This window comes from Arachis ipaensis, chromosome B8 (genome assembly GCF_059453495.1).
Source record: "Arachis ipaensis isolate K30076 ecotype BB chromosome B8, ASM5945349v1, whole genome shotgun sequence".
Taxonomy (NCBI): Eukaryota; Viridiplantae; Streptophyta; class Magnoliopsida; order Fabales; family Fabaceae; genus Arachis; species Arachis ipaensis.
The window spans coordinates 133,499,657-133,524,632 of record NC_142443.1 but is presented as its reverse complement, the minus strand read 5'-3'; the positions used below and the strand labels follow the sequence as shown (position 1 = coordinate 133,524,632).

Genomic DNA, 24,976 nt, shown 5'->3' with positions numbered 1-24,976 from the left:
ATCTTCTTTTATGAATGTAGTGACAGATATGAAATAGGAAGTGAAGATCTAGATGAATTGTTAAGGGAAAACAATGAAAAATCTGCTGCAGAGAGGTATGTCTTGTTGGGGTGTATATTTCAGATTTTAGTGTTTTTTCTTTGCTAATAATTGTTTCTTGTTTCGCAGGGAGAAGGAAGCTGACCTGCGATCGACAGAAGGTCGCTATGTCTCCTCTGAAACGTAAAAAGCATTATTTAATAAAATCTTGTTATCATGATTTACCTGTATCATATTTTGTCTGAATAACATGAAATCTGTTTAGAATACCGGACGTGAACTTGGGAAGTGATGATCCTTCCTCTCAAGGACACACAGAACAAAGTAGTGTAAACAGGCCGGCAGAGAGCATGTAATTTCTCTTTCAAATAACGTTACTTTTGTTCTTTTATTACCTTCTACTTCTAATTCTGTATATATTTTTTTTTTTAGAAAAAAAGCCCTTTATTATTTTATTCGAGAAAAAAAAGGCAGGAAAAAAAAGAAAAAACTGCAAGTATGTAAGTTCTCAAAAAATAAAGCCTGTCTTTCTTTTGAATTGTTCGGGTATATTTTTTGACTTTCTTTGGGTGTATTTTAGGTTGAGTCTGGTTCTAGAGTCAGCCAGTGAGCCGGCTGATTCGAATATAATGGTTGTGAGGGAAGAGACACCGTCGGAAGGGCTTGCAATGTGAGTTTTTCAAGAATATTTCAACCTTATAACCTTATTATTTTCAAAGGCGTTGTTAACCTTTCATTTTTCTTCTTGTTTAGAGTTCCGATTCAAGTTTTTGTGCTAGTGTCCCAAACAACCACTGTGCCAGAATTTGAAGAAACACCTGAGACAGATTTTGAACGAACCCTTCTGCTACAAATTGAAGGAACTATAAAAACGTAAGAAATAGTATTGGGTGTATATTTGTTTAAAGTTTGGGTGTATATTGGGTTACAGTTCGGGTGTATATTTGGTTACAGTTTGGGTGTATATTGTTCCTGAATAGTTTTTTTATGCCATGATTAATTTTGTGTAACTGTGCAGCACTCCTGAACCCCGCCCCCAACAACTTGAAGAAACCACACCCACGCTTCCCACAGCTCCATCTAAAATGTAAGTTCATCAGAGTAAAATCAATCTTTGCTTATCATCCGTATATTATTACTCTTATAATACGTTATACATGATCACGCAGTTATCCAGCCGCAGAAGACGCTGCTGCGCTGATGATGATGGCACGGACAGCATCATATGTTCCTAAAACAGATCTAATGCCATCATTCAGCCTTGGCTTGACTGATTCAAGCCAAGAAGAAGCAGCAACGCAGGAGGGAGCGTCAACGCAGGAGGCAGACAGGGCAAAAACTCCAGAAACTGCAAATTTGCTAGAATAATTAGAGGATTTGGTACAAAAAATAGCAAGCAGTGTGGCGAAAGAAGAAAGTAAAAGTCCACAAATTCAAAAGGAGACTGGTGGAAAAAGTTCTGGGAAGTTTGAAACTCCTGCAGGAATAAATCAGAATACGGGTAATATGAAAGAGAAGTGCTACATCTGGGCGACGCGAGTGAAGACATACGCAGATGGAAAAACTAACGAGTTTGACAACGTGTGCACTCTGATTGCCCAAGATAAATACATATTGTCTAGAATGCACCTTGCATCGCTCGAGGCAGGAAGTTATATAGAAGCTGAGGTAATATTAAAATAACATTAATGTTTTTACACCAAAGTTAACTGCATTGTTTATTAATGTAAATTGATTTCGGCATATATTTCTAGATTGTATCTGCCATGTGCCTCATCCTCAACCAGAAAAATGATAAAAGGTTTCGAGAACAAGTATACTGTCTCCCCCCTGATATTGTGGTAAGTGTTACTTTTACGATTTTTGGGTGTATTTTCTGTATTCCTTAGGGTGTGTATTCTCTGATCAACTGGGTCTATTTTTGTATTCATTTGGGTGTATTTTTTACGTTCAATTGGGTGTAAGTTGTGTAGTCATTTGGGTGTATTTTAGTTGATGCTTGGGTGTATTTGAACTGATTTTCATACTATGTTGTTTTCCTTTTTGTAGGAGATCTATTTCCTCAGAAAGTCGATTATAAGAAACTTTCTGAGGATGACAAAGAAATTTTTAGAAGATTCCAGGGTAAGACCCTCAAAAGTCTTACAGATGAGATGATGGATATTGGCGTTGGTAAAAAAGAGGATTGCCTAATGTTCAAGAGGATTTTCATCCTCTATATACAGATGGCGTTCCTTTTACCAACGACAATAAACAAAATCTTACCTGTGCACCTGGCCCCAATTTTTGAGATGGACACCATAACAGAGCGAAACTGGGGAGGGCATGTTTTGAGTTTTATCGTCAAGGGCATAATCGACTACAAGGAGAAAAAGAAAAAGGCAATTGATGGCTGCCTCTTTGCCCTGATGATAATTTACTTTCATCTTTCTAGAATTAAAGGCAAGAAGAGGGCTGAAAGACCGCCAAAATCCTGGATTGCCAACTGGAGTAAGGAGCAGTTGGACGAAAGAATGACGGCGGAAAGAGAGAAAAATATGGTAAGTGAACATAATATGTTGGGTGTATTTTATTTACCTGAATGCTGCTAACTAAGATATCTAATGTTTCAGGGGATTGTAAAGATGGCGCAAACAAGAGAGAAAATGAAAAAAATAGAGAAAAAAGAAAAAAAAAAACAAGAAATCAAGAAAAACAAAAAAAAGGAAGGCAAGTTCAACATCGTCTTCGGAGAAAGAAACAACTGATAGTGACAGTTCTACCTCTGAGTCTGAGACTCAAGAAGACTCAGAAGATTCACCAAGAAAATAACCCAGCAAAAAGAGGAAAAAGTAAGTACCATACTTGGGTGTATTTTCTTTATCGAGTTGGGTGTATTTTGTGGAACCATTTGGGTGTATTTTGTTTATGAAGTTGGGTGTATGTTGTTTATTAAGTTGGGTGTATTTCGTTTGTTGTGTTGGGTGTATATTGTCCATTCAGTTGGTTGTATCTTGTGCATTCATTTGGGTGTATTTTATATCTTTAGTATGTTCTAAATAATGATTGTTTGCCTTCCAGAATGGACTCCAAAAAAAGAAAGAAGAGTCAAGAGGATTCTGATTCAGAATCTGAATCAACTGATGAGTAATGTTCTGAAATTATTACTCCTTTCTTTTGGCTTAATTATCAAGATCTCATGCATTAACTGAAGTGTCTCTTATTAACTTATAGAAGCGAAGAATCATCACCGGTGAAGAAGCAAAAAAAAAAAAAGAAAAAGACACAAAGAACACGAAAAAAGTAAGCACTTCTTTGGATAATATTATGTGATAAAATTAATTTTTTATTTCTGATTCATACTTGTTTTTTCTACCCAGAACACAATCCAAAAAGAAAAAGGTTGTTGTTGAGCATTCATCTCCTGAAGAAGATCAATCCTATGATAGGTACAGTACTTCGTAAGCTATATTACCGTCTATCATCCTAATTATTTTTGTTAACATCTTCTTTTATGAATGTAGTGACATATATGAAATAGGAAGTGAAGATCTAGATGAATTGTTAAGGGAAAACAATGAAAAATCTGCTGCAGAGGGGTATGTCTTGTTGGGGTGTATATTTCAGATTTTAGTGTGTTTTCTTTGCTAATAATTGTTTCTTGTTTCGCAGGGAGAAGGAAGCTGACTTGCGATCGACAGAAGGTCGCTATGTCTCCTCTGAAACGTAAGAAGCATTATTTAATAAAATCTTGTTATCATGATTTACCTGTATCATATTTTGTCTGAATAACATGAAATCTGTTTAGAATACCGGACGTGAACTTGGGAAGTGATGATCCTTCCTCTCAAGGACACACAGAACAAAGTAGTGTAAACAGGCCGGTAGAGAGCATATAATTTCTCTTTCAAATAACCGTTACTTTTGTTCTTTTATTACCTTCTACTTCTAATTTTGTATATATATTTTTTTAGAAAAAAAGCCCTTTATTATTTTATTCGAGAAAAAAAAGGCAGGAAAAAAAAAGCAAAAACTGCAAGTATGTAAGTTCTCAAAAAACAAAGCCTGTCTTTCTTTTGAATTGTTCGGGTTTATTTTTTGACTTTCTTTGGGTGTATTTTAGGTTGAGTTTGGTTCAAGAGTCAGCCAGTGAGCCGGCTGATTCGAATATGGTAATTTGTTTCAGGTATAATTTGAGTCACACAGAACAAAGGGCTTTTTTTTCTAAAAAAAAATATATACATAATTAGAAGTAGAAGGTAATAAAAGAACAAAAGTAACAGTTATTTGAAAGAGAAATTACATGCTCTCTGCCGGCCTGTTTACACTACTTTGTTCTGTGTGTCCTTGAGAGGAAGGATCATCACTTCCCAAGTTCACGTCCGGTATTCTAAATAGATTTCACGTTATTCAGACAAAATATGATACAGGTAAATCATGATAACAAGATTTTATTAAATAATGCTTCTTACGTTTCAGAGGAGACATAGCGACCTTCTGTCGATCGCAGGTCAGCTTCCTTCTCCCTGCAAAACAAGAAACAATTATTAGCAAAGAAAACACACTAAAATCTGAAATATACACCCCAAAAAGACATACCCCTCTGCAGCAGATTTTTCATTGTTTTCCCTTAACAATTCATCTAGATTTTCACTTCCTATTTCATATCTCTCACTACATTCATAAAAGAAGATGTTAACAAAAATAATTATGATGATAGACGGTAATATAGCTTACGAAGTACTGTACCCATCATAGGATTGATCTTCTTCAGGAGATGAATGCTCAACAACAACCTTTTTCTTTTTGGATTGTGTTCTGGGTGGAAAAAACAAGTATGAATCAGAAATAAAAAATTAATTTTATCACAGAATATTATCCAAAGAAGTGCTTACTTTTTTGGTGTTCTTTGTGTCTTTTTCTTTTTTTTTTTTTGCTTCTTCACCGGTGATGATTCTTCACTTCTATAAGTTAATAAGAGACACTTCAGTTAATACACAAAATCTTGATAATTAAGCCAAAAGAAAGGAGTGATAATTTCAGAAAATTACTCATAAGTTGATTCAGATTCTGAATCAGAATCCTCATCCTCTTGACTCTTCTTCCTTATTTTGGAGTCCATTCTGGAAGGCAAACAATCATTATTTAGAACATACTAAAGATATAAAATACACCCAAATGAATGCACATGATACAACCAACTGAATGGACAATATACAACCAACTTAATAAACAACATACACCCAACTTGATAAATAAAATACACCCAAATGGTTCCACAAAATACACCCAACTCGATAAGGAAAATAAACCCAAGTATGGTACTTACTTTTTTCCTTTTTTGCTGGATTGTTTTCTTGGTGAATCCTCTGAGTCTTCTTGAGTCTCAGACTCAGAGGTAGAACTGTCACTATCAGTTGTTTCTTGCTCCGAAGACGATGTTGAACTTGCCTTCCTTTTTTGTTTTTTTTATTTCTTGTTTTTTTTCTTTTTTCTCTATTTTTTTCATTTTCTCTCTTGTTTGCGCCATCTTTACAATCCCCTGAAACATTAGAAATTTTAGTTAGCAGCATTCAGGTAAATAAAATACACCCAACATATTATGTTCACTTACCAAAATTTCCTCTCTGTCCGCCGTCATTCTTTCGTCCAACTGCTCCTTACTCTAGTTGGCAATCCAGGGTTTTGGCGGTCTTTCAGCCCTCTTCTTGCCTTTATTTTTAGAAAGATGAAAATAAATTATCATCAGGGCAAAGAGGCAGCCATCGATTGCCTTTTTCTTTTTCTCCTTGTAGTCGGTTATACCCTTGACGATAAAACTCAAAACATGCCCTCCCCAGTTTCTCTCTGTTATGGTGTCCATCTCAAAAATTGGGGCCAGGTGCATAGGCGAGATTTTGTTTATTGTCGTTGGTAAAAGGAATGCCATCTGTATATAGAGGATGAAAATCCTCTTGAACATTAGGCGATCCTGTTCGTTACCAACGCCAATATCCATCATCTCATCTGTAAGACTTTTGAGGGTCTTACCCTGGAATCTTCTAAAAATTCCTTTGTCATCCTCAGAAAGTTCCTTATATTTGACTTTCTGAGGAAATAGATCTCCTACAAAAAGGAAAACAACAAAGTATGAATATCAGTTCAAATACACCCAAGCATCAACTAAATTACACCCAAGCGTCAGTTAATATACACCTATAATCTTTAGCGAGTTACCTGTTGCGTTGATGCCAAGCGCATCACCTATTCTTTTTGGTGTTATTTTAAAAGAACCGTATCCAGTTTTCAGTCTATTCTTCCCTAATTTGAAGTTGTTAGCCAGCTCCCTTAACACTTGGTGATGCACCCTTAGTGGTGGGATGTGCATCAAGCCACCGAATCCCAAATCCCTCACAATCGTTTTCTTCTCCTCACTCATGTTTCTGAATTTATCACTTATCAAATGTGTTGCACACTTAAGGTCTTTTGTTTGCTGTAAACAAAAATAAAATTATAGTCAGATATGTTTCTATTATATAAAGCTGATTTCATCTAAGACATATATTTGTTCTTACATTTCTTCCAGGTTGGTTTCTCGCTGCCATTTTTTCTGAAATGAAAAATACACCCAAAATTATTAGTAAGATACACCCATATATATGAGTCAGATACACCCATAGATATCAGTAAGATACACCCATAGATATGATTCAGATACACCCATATATATCAGTAAGATATCACTCAAACATGCATCAATATACAAGGTCAAGCAATATACACCCATGGACAAGCAAATATAAGAACAGTTGCAACTGCTGACTATTATAGTATATCAGTTTAGAAAAATATACCCAACAATTTGTGCCATATACACCCAACAAATTACCTCATATACACTCACCAAACTACGGAATATACCCCCAAAAATTAGTTACCAGAAGAACTAGAACAACAAGAACAGTAACACCTAGAAGAACTAAGAAGAATAGTGTAACATAGAATCAAGAATAACAGTAAAACCTAGAACAAGTAGAACATCCTAAACTGTAAAATGAAACGTAGAGCAAGAAGAACAGTAAAACGTAAAACAACGTAGAAGAACAGTAAAACCTAGTTCTTCAATTTCGAAATGTGGAAAATATACAGGAATGGTAATGTAACGTACCTTGAGTATGATAGCTTTGTTTTCTCTGGAGATTCTTGATCGAGAGTTCTATGTTTTGTTGATGGAATTTTCAAATATTAGCGACGAGTTGTATATTTTCAGTATCGAATGATGCTCGAAAATGGAACGTTTGCTTTTTCTCTGAATGGCTTTGAGAAGTGGAAGAAGTGGAAGAGTCTGCCATTAAGGGGGCGGTTTACGCGAAGCGTAACCGTTTGAGTGGAGCCCGTGAATGTTACGCCCCATTCAATGCTCTTCTCTGCGCGTGTGGATTGTTTGTGGGCTGGGGGCTTGGATAAGTTGTAAGGCCTTTTTGCTTGTATGCGTAGCAGGCCCGAGAAACGGGCCTGCTACACATATAAGCAATAAGGCCTTACAAGTGATACAATCCCCCAGCCCACAAACATTTCACACGCGCACTGAATTATATTGAATGGAGCATAACATTCACGCGCTCCACTCATACGGTTACGCTTCGCGTAAACCGCCCCTTAATGTCAGACTCTTCCACTTCTTCCACTTCTCAAAACCATTCAGAGAAAAAGCAAACGTTCCATTTTCGAGCATCATTCGATACTGAAGATATACAACTCATCGCTAAGATTCGAAAATTCCATCAACACAACATAGAACTCTCGATCAAGAATCTCCAGAGAAAACAAAGCTATAATAATCAAGGTACGTTACATTACCATTCCTGTATATTTTCCACATTTCGAAATTGAAAAACTAGGTTTTACTGTTCTTCTACGTTGTTGTACGTTTTACTATTCTTCTTGCTCTACGTCTCATTTTACAGTTTATCATGTTCTACTTGTTCTAGGTTTTAATGTTATTCTTGGTTCTATGTTACACTATTCTTCTTAGTTCTTCTAGGTGTTACTGTTCTTGTTGTTCTAGTTTTTTTGGTAACTGATTTTTGGGGGTATATTCCGTAGTTTGGTGGGTGTATATGAGGTAATTTGTTGGGTGTATATGGCACAAATTGTTGGGTGTATGTTTCTGAACTAATATACTGTAATAGTCAGCAGTTGCAACTGTTCTTATATTTGCTTGTCCATGGGTGTATATTGCTTGACCTTGTATATTGATACAAGTTTGAGTGATATCTGACTGATATATATGAGTGTATCTGAATCATATCTATGGGTGTATCTGACTCATATCTATGGGTGTATCTTACTGATATCTATGGGTGTATCTGACTCATATATATGGGTGTATCTTGCTGATATCTATGTGTGTATTTTTCATTTCAGAAAAAATGGCAGCGAGAAACCAAGCTAGAAAAAATGTAAGAATAAATATATGTCTTAGATAAAATCAGTTTTATATAATAGAAATCAGTTTTATATAATTTTATTCTTGTTTACAGCAAACCAAAGACCTTAAGTGTGCAACACATTTGTTAAGTGATAAATTCAAAAACATGAGTGAAGAGAAGAAAACGATTGTGAGGGATTTGGGATTCGGTGGCTTGATGCGCATCCCACCACTAAGGGTGCATCACCAAGTGTTAAGGGAGCTGGCTAACAACTTCAAATTAGGGGAGAACAGATTGGAAACCAGATACGGTTCTTTTAAAATAACACCAAAAAAATAGGTGATGCGCTTGGCATCAACGCAATAGGTAACACGCTAAAAATTATAGATGTATATTAACTGATGCTTGGGTGCATTTTAGTTGATGCTTGGGTGTATTTGAACTAATTTTCATACTATCTTGTTTTCCTTTTTGTAGGAGATCTATTTCCTCAGAAAGTCGATTATAAGAAACTTTCTGAGGATGACAAAGAAATTTTTAGAAGATTCCAGGGTAAGACCCTCAAAAGTCTTACAGATGAGATGATGGATATTGGCGTTGGTAACGAAGAGGATCGCCTAATGTTCAAGAGGATTTTTATCCTCTATATACAGATGGCGTTCCTTTTTACCAACGATAATAAACAAAATCTCGCCTGTGCACCTGGCCCCAATTTTTGAGATGGACACCATAACAGAGCGAAACTGGGGAGGGCATGTTTTGAGTTTTATCGTCAAGGGCATAACCGACTACAAGGAGAAAAAGAAAAAGGCAATTGATGGCTGCCTCTTTGCCCTGATGATAATTTACTTTCATCTTTCTAAAAATAAAGGCAAGAAGAGGGCTGAAAGACCGCCAACACCCTAGATTGCCAACTGGAGTAAGGAGCAGTTGAACGAAAGAATGACGGCGGAAAGAGAGGAAAATATGGTAAGTGAACATAATATGTTGGGAGTATTTTATTTACCTGAATGCTGCTAACTAAAATATCTAATGTTTCAGGGGATTGTAAAGATGGCGCAAACAAGAGAGAAAATGAAAAAAATAGAGAAAAAAGAAAAAAAATAAGAAATAAAAAAAACAAAAAAAGGAAGGCAAGTTCAACATCGTCTTCGGAGAAAGAAACAACTGATAGTGACAGTTCTACCTCTGAGTCTGAGACTCAAGAAGACTCAGAGGATTCACCAAGAAAACAACCCAGCAAAAAGGGGAAAAAGTAAGTACCATACTTGGGTGTATTTTGTGGAACCATTTGGGTGTATTTTGTTTATGAAGTTGGGTGTATGTTGTTTATTAAATTGGGTGTATTTTGTTTTTTGTGTTGGGTGTATATTGTCCATTCAGTTGGTTGTATCTTGTGTATTCATTTAGGTGTATTTTATATCTTTAGTATGTTCTAAATAATGATTGTTTGCCTTCCAGAATGGACTCCAAAAAAAGAAAGAAGAGTCAAGAGGATTCTGATTCAGAATCTGAATCAACTGATGAGTAATGTTCTGAAATTATTACTCCTTTCTTTTGGCTTAATTATCAAGATCTCATGTATTAACTGAAGTGTCTCTTATTAACTTATAGAAGCGAAGAATCATCACCGGTGAAGAAGCAAAAAAAAAGAAAAAGACACAAAGAACACCAAAAAAGTAAGCACTTCTTTGGATAATATTCTGTGATAAAATTAATTTTTTATTTCTGATTCATACTTGTTTTTTCCACCCAGAACACAATCCAAAAAGAAAAAGGTTGTTGAACATTCATCTCCTGAAGAAGATCAATCCTATGATAGGTACAGTACTTCGTAAGCTATATTACCGTCTATCATCATAATTATCTTTGTTAACATCTTCTTTTATGAATGTAGTGACATATATGAAATAGGAAGTGAAGATCTAGATGAATTGTTAATGGAAAACAATGAAAAATCTGCTACAGAGGGGTATGTCTTCTTGGGGTGTATATTTCAGATTTTAGTGTGTTTTCTTTTCTAATAATTGTTTCTTGTTTCGCAGGGAGAAGGAAGCTGACCTGCGATCGATAGAAGGTCGCTATGTCTCCTCTGAAACGTAAGAAGCATTATTTAATAAAATCTTGTTATCATGATTTACCTGTATCATATTTTGTCTGAATAACATGAAATCTGTTTAGAATACCGGACGTGAACTTGGGAAGTGATGATCCTTTCTCTCAAGGACACACAGGACAAAGTAGTGTAAACAGGCCGGCAAAGAGCATATAATTTTTCTTTCAAATAACGTTACTTTTGTTCTTTTATTACCTTCTACATCTAATTCTGTATATATTTTTTTTAGAAAAAAAGCCCTTTATTTTTTTATTCGAGAAAAAAAAGGCATGAAAAAAAAGAAAAAACTGCAAGTATGTAAGTTCTCAAAAAACAAAGCCTGTCTTTCTTTTGAATTGTTCAGGTGTATTTTTTGACTTTCTTTGGGTGTATTTTAGGTTGAGTCTAGTTCAAGAGTCAGCCAGTGAGCCGACTGATTCGAATATAATGGTTGTGAGGGAAGAGACACCGTCGGAAGGGCTTGCAATGTGAGTTTTTCAAGAATATTTCAACCTTATAACCTTATTATTTTCAAAGGCGTTGTTAACCTTTCATTTTTCTTCTTGTTTAGAGTTCCGATTCAAGTTTTTGTGCCAGTGTCCTAAACAACCACTGTGCCGGAATTTGAAGAAACACCTGAGACAGATTTTGAACCAACCCCTCTGCTACAAATTGAAGGAACTACAAAAACGTAAGAAATAGTATTGGGTGTATATTTGTTTAGAGTTTTGGTGTATATTGGGTTACAGTTCGGGTGTATATTTGGTTACAGTTTGGGTGTATATTGTTCCTGAATAGTTTTTTTTATGCCATGATTAATTTTTGTAACTGTGCAGCACTCCTGAACCCCCCCCCCCAACAACTTGAAGAAAGCACACCCACACTTCCCCCAGCTCCATCTAAAATGTAAGTTCATCAGAGTAAAATCAATCTTTGCTTATCATCTGTATATTATTACTCTTATAATACGTTATACATGATCACGCAGTTATCCAGCCGCAGAAGACGCTGCTGCGCTGATGATGATGGCACGGACAACATCATATGTTCCTAAAACAGATCCAATGCCATCATTCAGCCTTGGCTTGACTGATTCAAGCCAAGAAGAAGCAGCAATGCAGGAGGGAGCGTCAACGCAGGAGGCAGACAGGGCAAAAACTCCAGAAACTGCAAATTTGCTAGAACAATTAGAGGATTTGGTACAAAAAATAGCAAGCAGTGTGGCGAAAGAAGAAAGTAAAAGTCCACAAATTCAAAAGGAGATTGGCGGAGAAAGTTATGGGAAGTTTGAAACTCCTGCGGGAATAAATCAGAATACGGGTGATATGAAAGAGAAGTGCTACATCTGGGCGACGCGAGTGAAGACATACGCAGATGGCAAAACTAACGAGTTTGACAACGTGTGCACTCTGATTGCCCAAGATAAATACATATTGTCTAGAATGCATCTTGCATCGCTCGAGGCAGGAAGTTATATAGAAGCTGAGGTAATATTAGAATAACATTAATGTTTTTACACCAAAGTTAACTGCATTGTTTATTAATGTAAATTGATTTCGGCATATATTTCTAGATTGTATCTGCCATGTGCCTCATCCTCAACCAGAAAAATGATAAAAGGTTTCGAGAACAAGTATACTGTCTCCCCCCTGATATTGTGGTAAGTGTTACTTCTACGATTTTTGGGTGTATTTTCTTTATTCCTTAGGGTGTGTATTCTCTGATCAACTGGGTCTATTTTTGTATTCATTTGGGTGTATTTTTTACGTTCAATTGGGTGTAAGTTGTGTAGTCATTTGGGTGTATTTTAGTTGATGCTTGGGTGTATTTGAACTGATTTTCATACTATGTTGTTTTCCTTTTTGTAGGAGATATATTTCCTCAGAAAGTCGATTATAAGAAACTTTCTGAGGATGACAAAGAAATTTTTAGAAGATTCCAGGGTAAGACCCTCAAAAGTCTTACAGATGAGATGATGGATATTGGCGTTGGTAACGAAGAGGATCGCCTAATGTTCAAGAGGATTTTCATTCTCTATATACAGATGGCGTTCCTTTTACCAACGACAATAAACAAAATCTCGCCTGTGCACCTGGCCCCAATTTTTGAGATGGACACCATAACAGAGCGAAACTGGGGAGGGCATGTTTTGAGTTTTATCATCAAACCGACTACAAGGAGAAAAAGAAAAGGCAATTGATGGCTGCCTCTTTGCCCTGATGATAATTTACTTTTATCTTTCTAAAAATAAAGGCAAGAAGTGGGCTGAAAGACCGCCAAAACCCTGGATTGCCAACTGGAGTAAAGAGCAGTTGGACGAAAGAATGACGGCGGAAAGAGAGGAAAATATGGTAAGTGAACAGAATATGTTGGGTGTATTTTATTTACCTGAATGTTGCTAACAAAAATATCTAATGTTTCAAGGGATTGTAAAGATGGCGCAAACAAGAGAGAAAATGAAAAAAAATAGAGAAAAAACAAAAAAAACAAGAAATAAAAAAACAAAAAAAGGAAGGCAAGTTCAACATCGTCTTCGGAGAAAGTAACAACTGATAGTGACAGTTCTACCTCTGAGTTTGAGACTCAAGAAGACTCAGAGGATTCACCAAGAAACAACCCAGCAAAAAGGGGAAAAAGTAAGTACCATACTTGGGTGTATTTTCTTTATCGAGTTGGGTGTATTTTGTGGAACCATTTGGGTGTATTTTGTTTATGAAGTTGGGTGTATGTTATTTATTAAGTTGGGTGTATTTCGTTTGTTGTGTTGGGTGTATATTGTCCATTCAGTTGGTTGTATCTTGTGCATTCATTTGGGTGTATTTTATATCTTTAGTATGTTCTAAATAATGATTGTTTGCCTTCCAGAATGGACTCCAAAAAAGAAAGAAGAGTCAAGAGGATTCTGATTCAGAATCTGAATCAACTGATGAGGAATGTTCTGAAATTATTACTCCTTTCTTTTGGCTTAATTATCAAGATCTCATGTATTAACTGAAGTGTCTCTTATTAACTTATAGAAGCGAAGAATCATTACCGGTGAAGAAGCAAAAAAAAGAAAAAGACACAAAGAACACCAAAAAAGTAAGCACTTCTTTGGATAATATTCTGTGATAAAATTAATTTTTTATTTCTGATTCATACTTGTTTTTTCCACCGAGAACACAATCCAAAAAGAAAAAGGTTGTTGTTGAACATTCATCTCCTGAAGAAGAACAATCCTATGATAGGTACAGTACTTCGTAAGCTATATTACCGTCTATCATCATAATTATTTTTGTTAACATCTTCTTTTATGAATGTAGTGACAGATATGAAATAGGAAGTGAAGATCTAGATGAATTGTTAATGGAAAACAATGAAAAATCTGCTGCAGAGGGGTATGTCTTCTTGGGGTGTATATTTCAGATTTTAGTGTGTTTTCTTTTCTAATAATTGTTTCTTGTTTCGCAGGGAGAAGGAAGCTGACCTGCGATCGACAGAAGGTCGCTATGTCTCCTCTGAAACGTAAGAAGCATTATTTAATAAAATCTTGTTATCATGATTTACCTGTATCATATTTTGTCTGAATAACATGAAATCTGTGTAGAATACCGGACGTGAACTTGGGAAGTGATGATCCTTCCTCTCAAGGACACACAGAACAAAGTAGTGTAAACAGGACGGCAAAGAGCATGTAATTTCTCTTTCAAATAACCGTTACTTTTGTTCTTTTATTACCTTCTACTTCTAATTCTGTATATATTTTTTTTTAGAAAAAAAAGCCCTTTATTTTTTTATTCGAGAAAAAAAAGGCAGGAAAAAAAAGCAAAATCTGCAAGTATGTAAGTTCTCAAAAAACAAAGCCTGTCTTTCTTTTGAATTGTTTGGATGTATTTTTTGACTTTTTTTGGGTGTATTTTAGGTTGAGTCTGGTTCAAGAGTCAGCCAGTGAGCCGGCTGATTCGAATATAATGGTTGTGAGGGAAGAGACACCGTCGGAAGGGCTTGCAATGTGAGTTTTTCAAGAATATTTCAACCTTATAACCTTATTATTTTCAAAGGCGTTGTTAACCTTTCATTTTTCTTCTTGTTTAGAGTTCCGATTCAAGTTTTTGTGCCAGTGTCCCAAACAACCACTGTGCCGGAATTTGAAGAAACACCTGAGACAAATTTTGAACCAACCCCTCTGCTACAAATTGAAGGAACTACAAAAACGTAAGAAATAGTATTGTGTGTATATTGTTTAGAGTTTGGGTGTATATTGGGTTACAGTTCGGGTGTATATTTGGTTACAGTTTGGGTGTATATTATTCCTGAATAGTTTTTTTTACGCCATGATTAATTTTTGAAACTATGCAGCACTCCTGAACCCCCCCCCCCCCAACAACTTGAAGAAAGCACACCCACACTTCCCCCAGCTCTATCTAAAATGTAAGTTCATCAGAGTAAAATCAATCTTTGCTTATCATCTGTATATTATTACTCTTATAATACGTTATACATGATCACGCAGTTATCCAGCCACAGAAGACGCTGCTGCGCTGATGATGATGGCACGGACAGCATCATATGTTCCTAAAACAGATCCAATGCCATCATTTAGCCTTGGCTTGACTGATTCAAGCCAAGAAGAAGCAGCAATGCAGGAGGGAGCGTCAACGCAGGAGGCAGACAGGGCAAAAACTCCAAAAACTGCAAATTTGCTAGAACAATTAGAGGATTTGGTACAAAAAATAGCAAGCAGTGTGGCGAAAGAAGAAAGTAAAAGTCCACAAATTCAAAAGGAGACTGGCGGAGAAAGTTCTGGGAAGTTTGAAACTCCTGCGGGAATAAATCAGAATACGGGTGATATGAAAGAGAAGTGCTACATCTGGGCGACGCGAGTGAAGACATACGCAGATGGCAAAACTAACGAGTTTGACAACGTGTGCACTCTGATTGCCCAAGATAAATACATATTGTCTGGAATGCACCTTGCATCGCTCGAGGCAGGAAGTTATATAGAAGCTGAGGTAATATTAGAATAACATTAATGTTTTTACACCAAAGTTAACTGCATTGTTTATTAATGTAAATTGATTTCGGCATATATTTCTAGATTGTATCTACCATGTGCCTCATCCTCAACTAGAAAAATGATAAAAGGTTTCGAGAACAAGTATACTGTCTCCCCCCTGATATTGTGGTAAGTGTTACTTCTACGATTTTTGGGTGTATTTTCTGTATTCCTTAGGGTGTATATTCTCTGATCAACTGGGTCTATTTTTGTATTCATTTGGGTGTATTTTTTACGTTCAATTGGGTGTAAGTTGTGTAGTCATTTGGGTTTATTTAAAGTATTCACTTGGATGTATTTTCAGTATTTCATTTGTTGCTTTACAATTGTTGCAGAATATGGCTATTTCGAAGCACCCAAACGATGAATTCATATCACCTAAAACCAATAAAGAATTCAGGGTGGAAGACTACCCAATGTTTATTCCCTTCATAGATGCAAAAAAATTAACTTCGCATCGATATGTAAGTTTTCATTTGTAAAATTTGTTAGTACCGTTCTTTACTTATATGCCAAATAAAATAACACACTGTTGAAATGTGGCAATCCTTCAGATTTTTGCGCCTGTTTGCTACTCAGGCCATTGGTGGTTATGGGTGATTGATACAACAAAGCGGAGATTTTATATACTTGACCCGTTACACAAGAAAGCTCCAAGCAATGAGAGAAAGCAGCTTAATAAATTTACTGTAAGTTGGCTCTGTGTTCTTTATTTTAATAGATAGGTGTATTTCAATTCAATATAAGGTATATGTATGTTTTGCTTTGGGTGTAAGTATGTTCTCCTTTGGATGTATTTCATTCGGGTGTATTACTGATTTGTTTTGTTTTTTAAGGGATATGTAATTTCAAGAATTAGAGCATATGCCGGCGGGGCACCTCTGAAGAAAAAGGAGAATGAGTTGGAAATTAAAGTAACATACGTTAATATCTCAGGCCAAAAATTAAGGTATAAATTTGTGACTCTGAACATTAAACTTTCCTAAATGAGATTTGTAATTTATTTTCTTCGTTTTCAGCTATGACTGTGCTATTTACGTTATGAAGTGGCTTGAGTTAATTGAGCCCGAAAACATTAAAAGGGCGAAGTATGAATGGGATAATTGGCCACAGGTAACTGTCTTTAAAACTATATAACTCTATATTACTTTACTGAATTAATATTGTTGTTTAAACAGAATATACTTTTTAATTGTAGGACGAGGTGGACCACTATAGAGTAGAATATGCTTCGCGGATACTATTCAGTGAAATGAATAAAGAGAGAGATCAAGAAATTAGAGCGAGTAATGCAATAAGACTGTCCAAGCCATCCTCACTATTATTGAGTCCATTTTGTCAGATAAATTCTACTGATATAGAAACTGAGTAATCTAACTGCTAGCTAGTTTGTAAATTGAACAAATGCTGTAAAAATTTGCCATTTATAAACAACTTCTATTCAATGGAATTTTTTTCCATAGTTAAACTGTCTGTGCTGTTAAACTATCTGTGCTGTATTCAAAAGCTCTGTATTACAGGTGGTAAAATATGAAGGAAAACATCAAGGCAGATCTAAACACAAATTATAAACTTTTACACCGAACGGAAGTTTAATATACACCCAATATTGCTTAAACATACACCCAAACTATCTGTGCTGTATTCAAAATGTATGAATTACAGGTACTATAATATGAAGAAAAACATCAAATCAAATATACACCCATAACCTGTGATTTTTTACACCCAAAGAAAGTTGAATATACACCCTGAGATCTACCCCCCTGATGATTTGAGCCTAAAACCCTGAACCCTAAACACTTAAAACCTAAACCCTTACCCCTAACCTGTAAACCCTAAAAACCTAAACCCTAAATATATGTATCTATATGTAAAATGTGAATCACAAGAAAATTTACAAAAATACACCCAAAAGAACAGTGCTTTTACACTCATATTCTGTAACTATACACCCAAAGAGTTATCCCCTGCTGCTGGTATCCTGAACTGATAATTCATAACATGTCCTTGATATTGGCTGGAATTTGAATACACCACTGATGCAGCATCAAACAAGTTTATCTAAATATAACAAACTCACATATTAGCTAAACTATTAACGAGAAAAATAAACTCAATCACCACAAATTTAAAGAACATTACTTTTACCTCGCTTAAAACTTTCGTTTTCTTCTTCTTTGTGGCATTTGCAATCTGTTTGTCCAACTTTGAACCTAGCCTATTTTTTGGACGTCCTCTTGTTCGAATCCTTGGCGGGCTTTGAAGCTCGTTAACGGATTCCAAGTTGGCGTCTTCGTGGGATAAAGAACATATCCCCTTCCTTTTGGCTTTTAATGATTCCATCTCAGCCATGACGTTATCGTACGCACGGTGCAGAATTGCAGTTAGCTCCTCCGATTCGGATGCAAATTCGCAAATATTTTGCGAACGAAAAACTAATTGGTCAAACTTCTTGCTTCTTGGCTCCAACAGTGGCTCGTCGTGGCTTCTCTTGATGTGTGTGTGTCACCTCTTTACCTTCTTGCTCCATCGTTCCAGTATATATCTAGGTGACACTTGGCTTACTCGTTCAAAGCTTAACACGCTTAGTGCGTGATGGCATAGTATCTCTCTTGACTCGAATAATAAGCATTGGCATTTTACCTCGGCTGCTACTGAGTCGTAAGTAACCACAAACTTGTTAAATATTGAGCTGGAAACTTGTTCTCTGACTTCGTATACTGAATAGCCTAGAGCGGAATTCGTTAATCTGGTGATGCAATTTGCCTTTCCTCTGAATTGCGCTTGGACTTCCCTAAACTTTTGATGAGTGTACACATCTTGAAACTGAGCTTCAATGAAGGATTTGGTTGCACACGATATGACCGTATGAAAATCTGCAGCATCTGATTCTCTCTCTGCTTGCTCCCTGCTTCCGAGGCAATTATCGTATTGTTTGACGAACTGAATAAGCGAGCTGTTCCGGGTGATAAACTTGTTAAAAAATGAATGCATGCTCTCTCTCCTTTGTGTGCTTCTCATCCCTGGCCAGAAGTGGTGATCCAGATAGATAGGAACCCATATATGACGGTCTTCATACAGATCTGCAGAATACACCCAAACACAGACTATAAATACACCCGAAAAAACATGCAATTTACACCTCTGCTGCAGATTTTTAACAAACATTATCTGAAAGCCACTTGTTGTCCACAAGACCAAAATTCAGCAGAAAATCATTCTAATTCCTATCGAATGAGTCTTTGCTATGAGAGTTCCAAACAACTTGGCTCATTTCTTATTCAATATCTGCATGTCCCTTGTACCCGTTTAATTTGCTTGGTATCTTCTTCATGATGTGCCAAATACACCAATGATGAATTGTTGTTGGCATACAGGCCTCTAAAGCCCTTCTCATTGATGCGCATTGATCGGTGAGAAACCCTTTCGGAGCGTTTCCTCCCATGCAACGAAGCCAACATTGAAATAACCATTTGAATGATTCAATTTCTTTGTTTTTCATCAAAGAGCATCCGAGAAGTGTTGACTGACCGTGGTGATTCACCCCGACAAAAGAACCACAAACCAAATTATACCTGAAACAAATTACCATAGTGCAGAATGCAAAATCATTAGGTACACCCAACAAATGCTTCGTATACACCCAAAAAAACAGCCAATATACACCTCTGCTGCGGATTCATAAAAATACATTAATTTAGCATCATAAACAGGGACAGTTTGTTACCGGTTTGTATTGTAGGTGGTGTCAAATGAAATAACGTCTCCGAAATACTCAAAGGCAGCTCTACTTCTTGCATCGGCCCAAAAAGCCAGCTTAATCGATTGATCCTCCTCAAGTTCAAGCTCAAAAAAAAATTCTGATTCTTCTCTTTCATTCTTAACAAATATTTCCCGAATTCCCTTGCATCTTCTTGTTCGGAAACATTCTGTACTTCCCTGGTAATGTAATTCCTCACATCCTTTTTGATAAAATTTAACTCGCGGTGACCCCCGGCAGCCGCAACAAATGATTGGTAGATTTTGCTTGGTCTGATACCGGCCTCCTCGTTATTCTCTATTGTACGACGAATGGACATGCTTAGTTCCCTGTGCTGTTTGAGCATTTCTGCTTTACTTGGACAGCAGAGGTGTGAATGATCCAGCACAACCTTTGAAATGATCCAAGCACTGACATCCTTCAATGTGTGTATATAAATTCTTGCAGGACAGTTTAAACCGGCTGTCGGATTAGTCTTCTCGGTCAGAGATATTTTAGATTTCCATTTTCTCTCTCTGCTACATGTAATCAATTGATTCTTAATCTCGTTTCCCTTCCTATTTGTGCTCCGAACTCTTGTAGAAAAACATGCAGCCTTGGCGTAGTTCCTGTAAAATTTTCCAGCATCTTCAAGGATGGTAAAGGTCATTCCAACCTTCGGAACAAACTGGTCATCAACAACAGAGAGAGGCTGCAGAATACACCATGTCAAAAACTAAAAATACACCCAATCATGTCTGATATAATACACCCGAACCGCAACAACTCAACTAAAATGACAATAAAAGCCATAAACTGTAAATACACAGGCTGCAGAATACACCATGTCAAAAACTAAAAACACACCCAATCATGTCTGATATAATACACCCGAACAACAACAACTCAGTTAAAATAACAGAAAAAGTAGTAAACTGTAAATACACCCACACTTCCCGCAAAAATACACCCAAAAAAGTTCTGATCTACACATGATCGTCTGCTATAAATTCCAGATAATTAATCAAAACTAATACATTATATTCAATCCACAGATTTATCTTCATGCATTATTTTGACAGTCAACGTTCACGAATTATTCACTTACACAATGCTATACAAATTACTGCAACAAAATTCATAGTAATCCTATGTAAATCAAACCTCAGGAACTTCGTTAGATTCAAATTCATAATCCACTTCGCCTGGATTCAGCTGACAATCTGAGGTTGAATAATCCATTATCTTCAAAACGAGTTCAAACTTTGATTTCAGAAAACAAAAAATCAAATAGAAAACGAAGCTGGAGTTACAGAGAGAGGAACTAACGTAAATGACGAAGAAGAAACGAGTGAGAAAGGAGGGGAAAAGAACGATCGAAGAAACCAGGGGAAGCTTCGCGAGAAGAAGAACGAGCAAATCTGCAAATAACGAAAACGAAGAAGGAAACAAATCTTTTAAATTTGATAGTTAGATATACGCGAGATCTCTATATAGCGCGTGTATACAACGTAACCCTTGGAGCGCGTTTTGGGGTTTTATTTGTTAATGAACTTGTAAACCATACAAGTCATTAGGGCTTGTATGCAGAGCTTTCCTGTTTTAGAAAACAAATAACTATAGTTATCAAAATCGAATCATACTAACAGATTCGATAAAAAAATTGATGAATTAATAGTCTGATCAGTTGTAATTGAAAAAAAAATGTTCTTAGACATCTAGGTTAAGATAAGATAAATTGTTAGAAAATTATTTTAATTTTTTAATTTGTTTGTGAGTAATATATATATATTAATTATAATAACAAATTATATTATTTTAAATTAAATGACCTATATAATAGTGATCTCATTTATTGTTATAAATGATAAATTGAATAAGTCATAATTACTTTTAATTTGGAATTAAATGAGAATAAAATCAGATATTATCTTTTGTTCTTTAGATAATTATCTTTTAAATTTTAGATATATTATCTTTTGGACTTTAGATACTATTTTATTTGGGTTTTAGGGTTTAATGGGTGTCATGCTCAAATATAAATAGTGCCTTCGGGGTTTTGATCCCCAACATACCAAAGCCGCTTTTGTGCTCTTTCCCCATCAAAAGAGTTGCAATTCAGTCGCCCAAGAATACAAAAAGCTTTGGTTGAGAAAGATCGAAAAAACCATAAGATCCAAATCCTTCCATCAATTTCTTACTTTTATAAATAAATGTAAGCTTCAGCATTATGATATATTTTTGGTTATGATATATTTTTGATGATTTAATATAGATGATCTAGGTTAATAAAATTATTTATTCCAACAAGTAATATCAGAACCATCCATAATTTAGTCATAAAAAATATTTGATTTTATTTTGTTGGATCAATATATATACATATGAGTTGTTTACATTATATAAAAAATTGTTGCACGCTTAATAAAATTATGCATCAATACGTATATATGCATTATATATATATATATATATATATATATATATATATTTTACATGTTACGCATATATGTAGAGTTAGAGAGTCCAATTTGACTGTTGTAGTCTTACCCATAAGTGCATAGGTATATATGAAATGACTAAATTAAAATTTAATAGTAGAAAACTTGATATTTATAGGTTAAAATATTTCTTTTATTTTTGGGCTAAACATATATATATGAAAAGAGATAATAATAATAATAATAATAATAATAATAATAATAATAATAATAATAATAAGTAATGAGTGTTTTGAAAGAATGTGTATAAAATATTCAAAATTTGCATAATACAATAAGATTAACATTGGCTTATATTAGAAAACATTAATTTTAAGACTTTAATTTGTTCATTTATTTTTTAGTAATACTTTAATTGATTTTTATTTTTTAATAAATTTTTTTTGGACAAAGTAGTTTTTAACAAAAAAAAAATTGGTTTTTAATTTTTTAGAATATAAGAGATATTAGGAGTTTTTATTTAAAGAAAAAATATTTTTTAATTTGTGTTAAAAAGAACAAACTTACTATTATGCATATTATTTGTTAATTTTGTGGATAGTTTTATTTCACAAATAATCTTATTTTGCTGAAATATAATATAATATAATATAATTTAAATTTTGTATTTTAATTCACATTCAATAAAAATTATATTTTTATAAATTTATTTTTAAAACAAATCTGTAATGATTTCTTAAGTTTTATTATAAATCATCATTTAATTTATTATCATCCATAGAACCATTACCGAAATTTTTTATTTTGATTAAATACACTTAACATATAGTCCTACATATAACATATGAATTTAAAGTTAGGATTTTTAGAGTTTGAACTAACATATAATAATATCTAAACATTTGCTTCTTTTTTTTTTCTCAAAGATATATTTTATTGCATAAAAGAACTTTATACCTAGAGTACATTATGTTCTCCTGGAGTACATTATGTCAAGACAAAGGAATTTTTCAATCGAGATGTTAAATAAAAATAATCTAATGGATAAAGGAGAGAAAGAAAACAATTAAGAAAGAAAGAAGTTCCAAAGTGCTAGTTACTACTGTTCATAGAGAAGGTGGTCTGAGAAAATGATATCGCCGGTATTCCTCCTCCAACAATATTGCCTGAGACAGAATTTTCCCAGGTTCCTGGCGTTGGTCCTCGAAGACTAAAGCGTTCCGCGCCAACCAAATCTGCCATAGAAGGTAAGTGTTCCACCTGAGCACTTTTGATTCTGAAATTGGGTTTGGATTTTTTAGCTTCCATGAATTGACTCCACCAATCCCAAGCTTTTAGGTTAGGGTCGCGGGGAATAGTGCTAGCTACGGGTAGCTGTTCCAAATTTGAAGAACTTCTGGGCAGAAGACAATGGCATGCATCGGTGTCTCCGGCTCCGATTGACAGCGGGGACAAAGGCTGCTAACATGTGGTAATTTCTCGTTCAATTTTGCTTTAACTGCAATGCCTTCATGGGCTAATCTCCAAGCAAATAATTTGACCTTTGGTGTTACTCTCATTTTCCATAAGGTCTTCCACATTTCTGAGTCTGCATATCGGGGATGGAGTGAATTCATTGGGGTGAAAGAATTGGTATGCTATACTATACCCAGATTTTACCGAGTACTCTCCTGAGTTGTTATTGCACCATATAATCGAGTCTTCCTCTTCTGTGATAGGAATTTGTTGAATTTACTGAGCTGTGTCAAGTGGGAAGGCTTCCATAAGGAGTTGTTGATTCCATTCTCCCTCGGCTGTGATTAGCTGTCTAACCCAGGTATGTGATTCATCTCTGCATTCATTAACTGTAATGCGAAATGGTGGTTGGTCCCCAAACCATGGGTCTTCTATGATTCTGACAGATCCCTGAGTTGAAACTTTGCACTTAACTCCTTTCTCTAAAATTTTCCTTCCTTCCAAAAGACTCTGCCATTGGCTTCTAGATAGGATCTGTATCTGAAGTACTTATTCTTGAAGATTTTGTAGAAAAGAGAATGTGGTTTAGTCATCAGCCTCCATCCTTGTTTAGCTAACATGGCTAGATTGAATGCCTTTAGGTCCTTAAACTCCATACCCCCGAAATTCTTTTCTCCGGTCATAGTGTCCCAACTAATCCATTGCATCTTCTGTCCCCACCAAAATTGCATCATCATTCGGTGCAGTTCATCCAAGAGGGTATCTGGGAGTTTGAAACAGCCCAAAGTATAAATTGGTATAGTTGAACCCACTGCTTTGATCAACACCACCCTTCCACTAGCAGATAGAAATGATTTCTTCCAATGCGAGAGCTTCTTTGTCACCTTCTCTTTTATAAAAGCAAATGTTTCTTTTTTGGATCTGTGTACTATGGAGGGTAGCCCCAAATATTTATCCTGCGTCCCAATATTTGGGACTTCCAAAGATGCAGCTAGTTCAATTTTGATGGGTAAAGGGGTGTTTTTGCTGAAAAACACAGCAGACTTGGAGAAATTAATTTGTTGTCCACTTAGTCTGCCATATAGTTGGAGAATTTGGGATAGATTAGAGCAGTTGTATTGGGTAGCTTTACAAAATAAGAGTGAATCATCGGCAAATAGGAGATGATGAATAGTCGGACATCTACTGTTTAATCGCAGTCCTTGAAAGAGGTTATTCTGTTCTCCTTTGTGGAGCAGATAGGATAGACCCTCTGCGTAGAAAAGAAATAGATATGGTGAGAGGGGGTCTCCTTGTCTGAGACCCCTACTTGGTTTGAAAAAACCAGTTGGTGTACCATCCACAATAACAGAATAGGATATAGTAGAGACACAAGCCTTCATCCATTCAATCCACTTTGAGCAAAAACCCAACTTCTTCATAATAAACCACATAAAACTCTATTCCACCCTATCATATACCTTACTCATATCAACCTTTATCGCCATGTCGTTTCCCCATGGGTTTTATTCTTTAGAAAATGCATGCATTCATGAGCCACAAGAATATTGTCGCTAATGAGTCTTCCCCGAATAAAAGCACTCTGATTGTCGCTTATTAACATACTCATAAAAGATTGAAGTCGATGAACTAGAACTTTCGAGATAATTTTGTAGAAGACTGTGCTGAGACTGATTGGTCAAATTTGATTCATAAAAGTAGCTTGAGTCACTTTAGGTATCAAACAAATTTGGGTGTGGTTAAATCCCTTTAGAATACTGCTGCCACTAAAAAAACTTC

At 35.4% G+C, this 24,976-nt stretch overlaps 1 protein-coding gene across 1 annotated transcript; it reads left to right on the top strand.

Annotated features, from left to right (window-relative positions):
* The first annotated feature begins 11,543 nt into the window (after positions 1 to 11,543).
* LOC148549921 (uncharacterized) lies at positions 11,544 to 16,931 on the top strand. Its single transcript, XM_088496198.1, has 7 exons — positions 11,544 to 12,011; positions 12,098 to 12,184; positions 15,895 to 16,023; positions 16,114 to 16,248; positions 16,396 to 16,508; positions 16,579 to 16,672; positions 16,758 to 16,931. The coding sequence occupies exons 1-7, from the start codon at positions 11,544 to 11,546 to the stop codon at positions 16,929 to 16,931; spliced, it is 1,200 nt and encodes a 399-aa protein (XP_088352324.1).
* Positions 16,932 to 24,976: the final 8,045 nt, after the last annotated feature.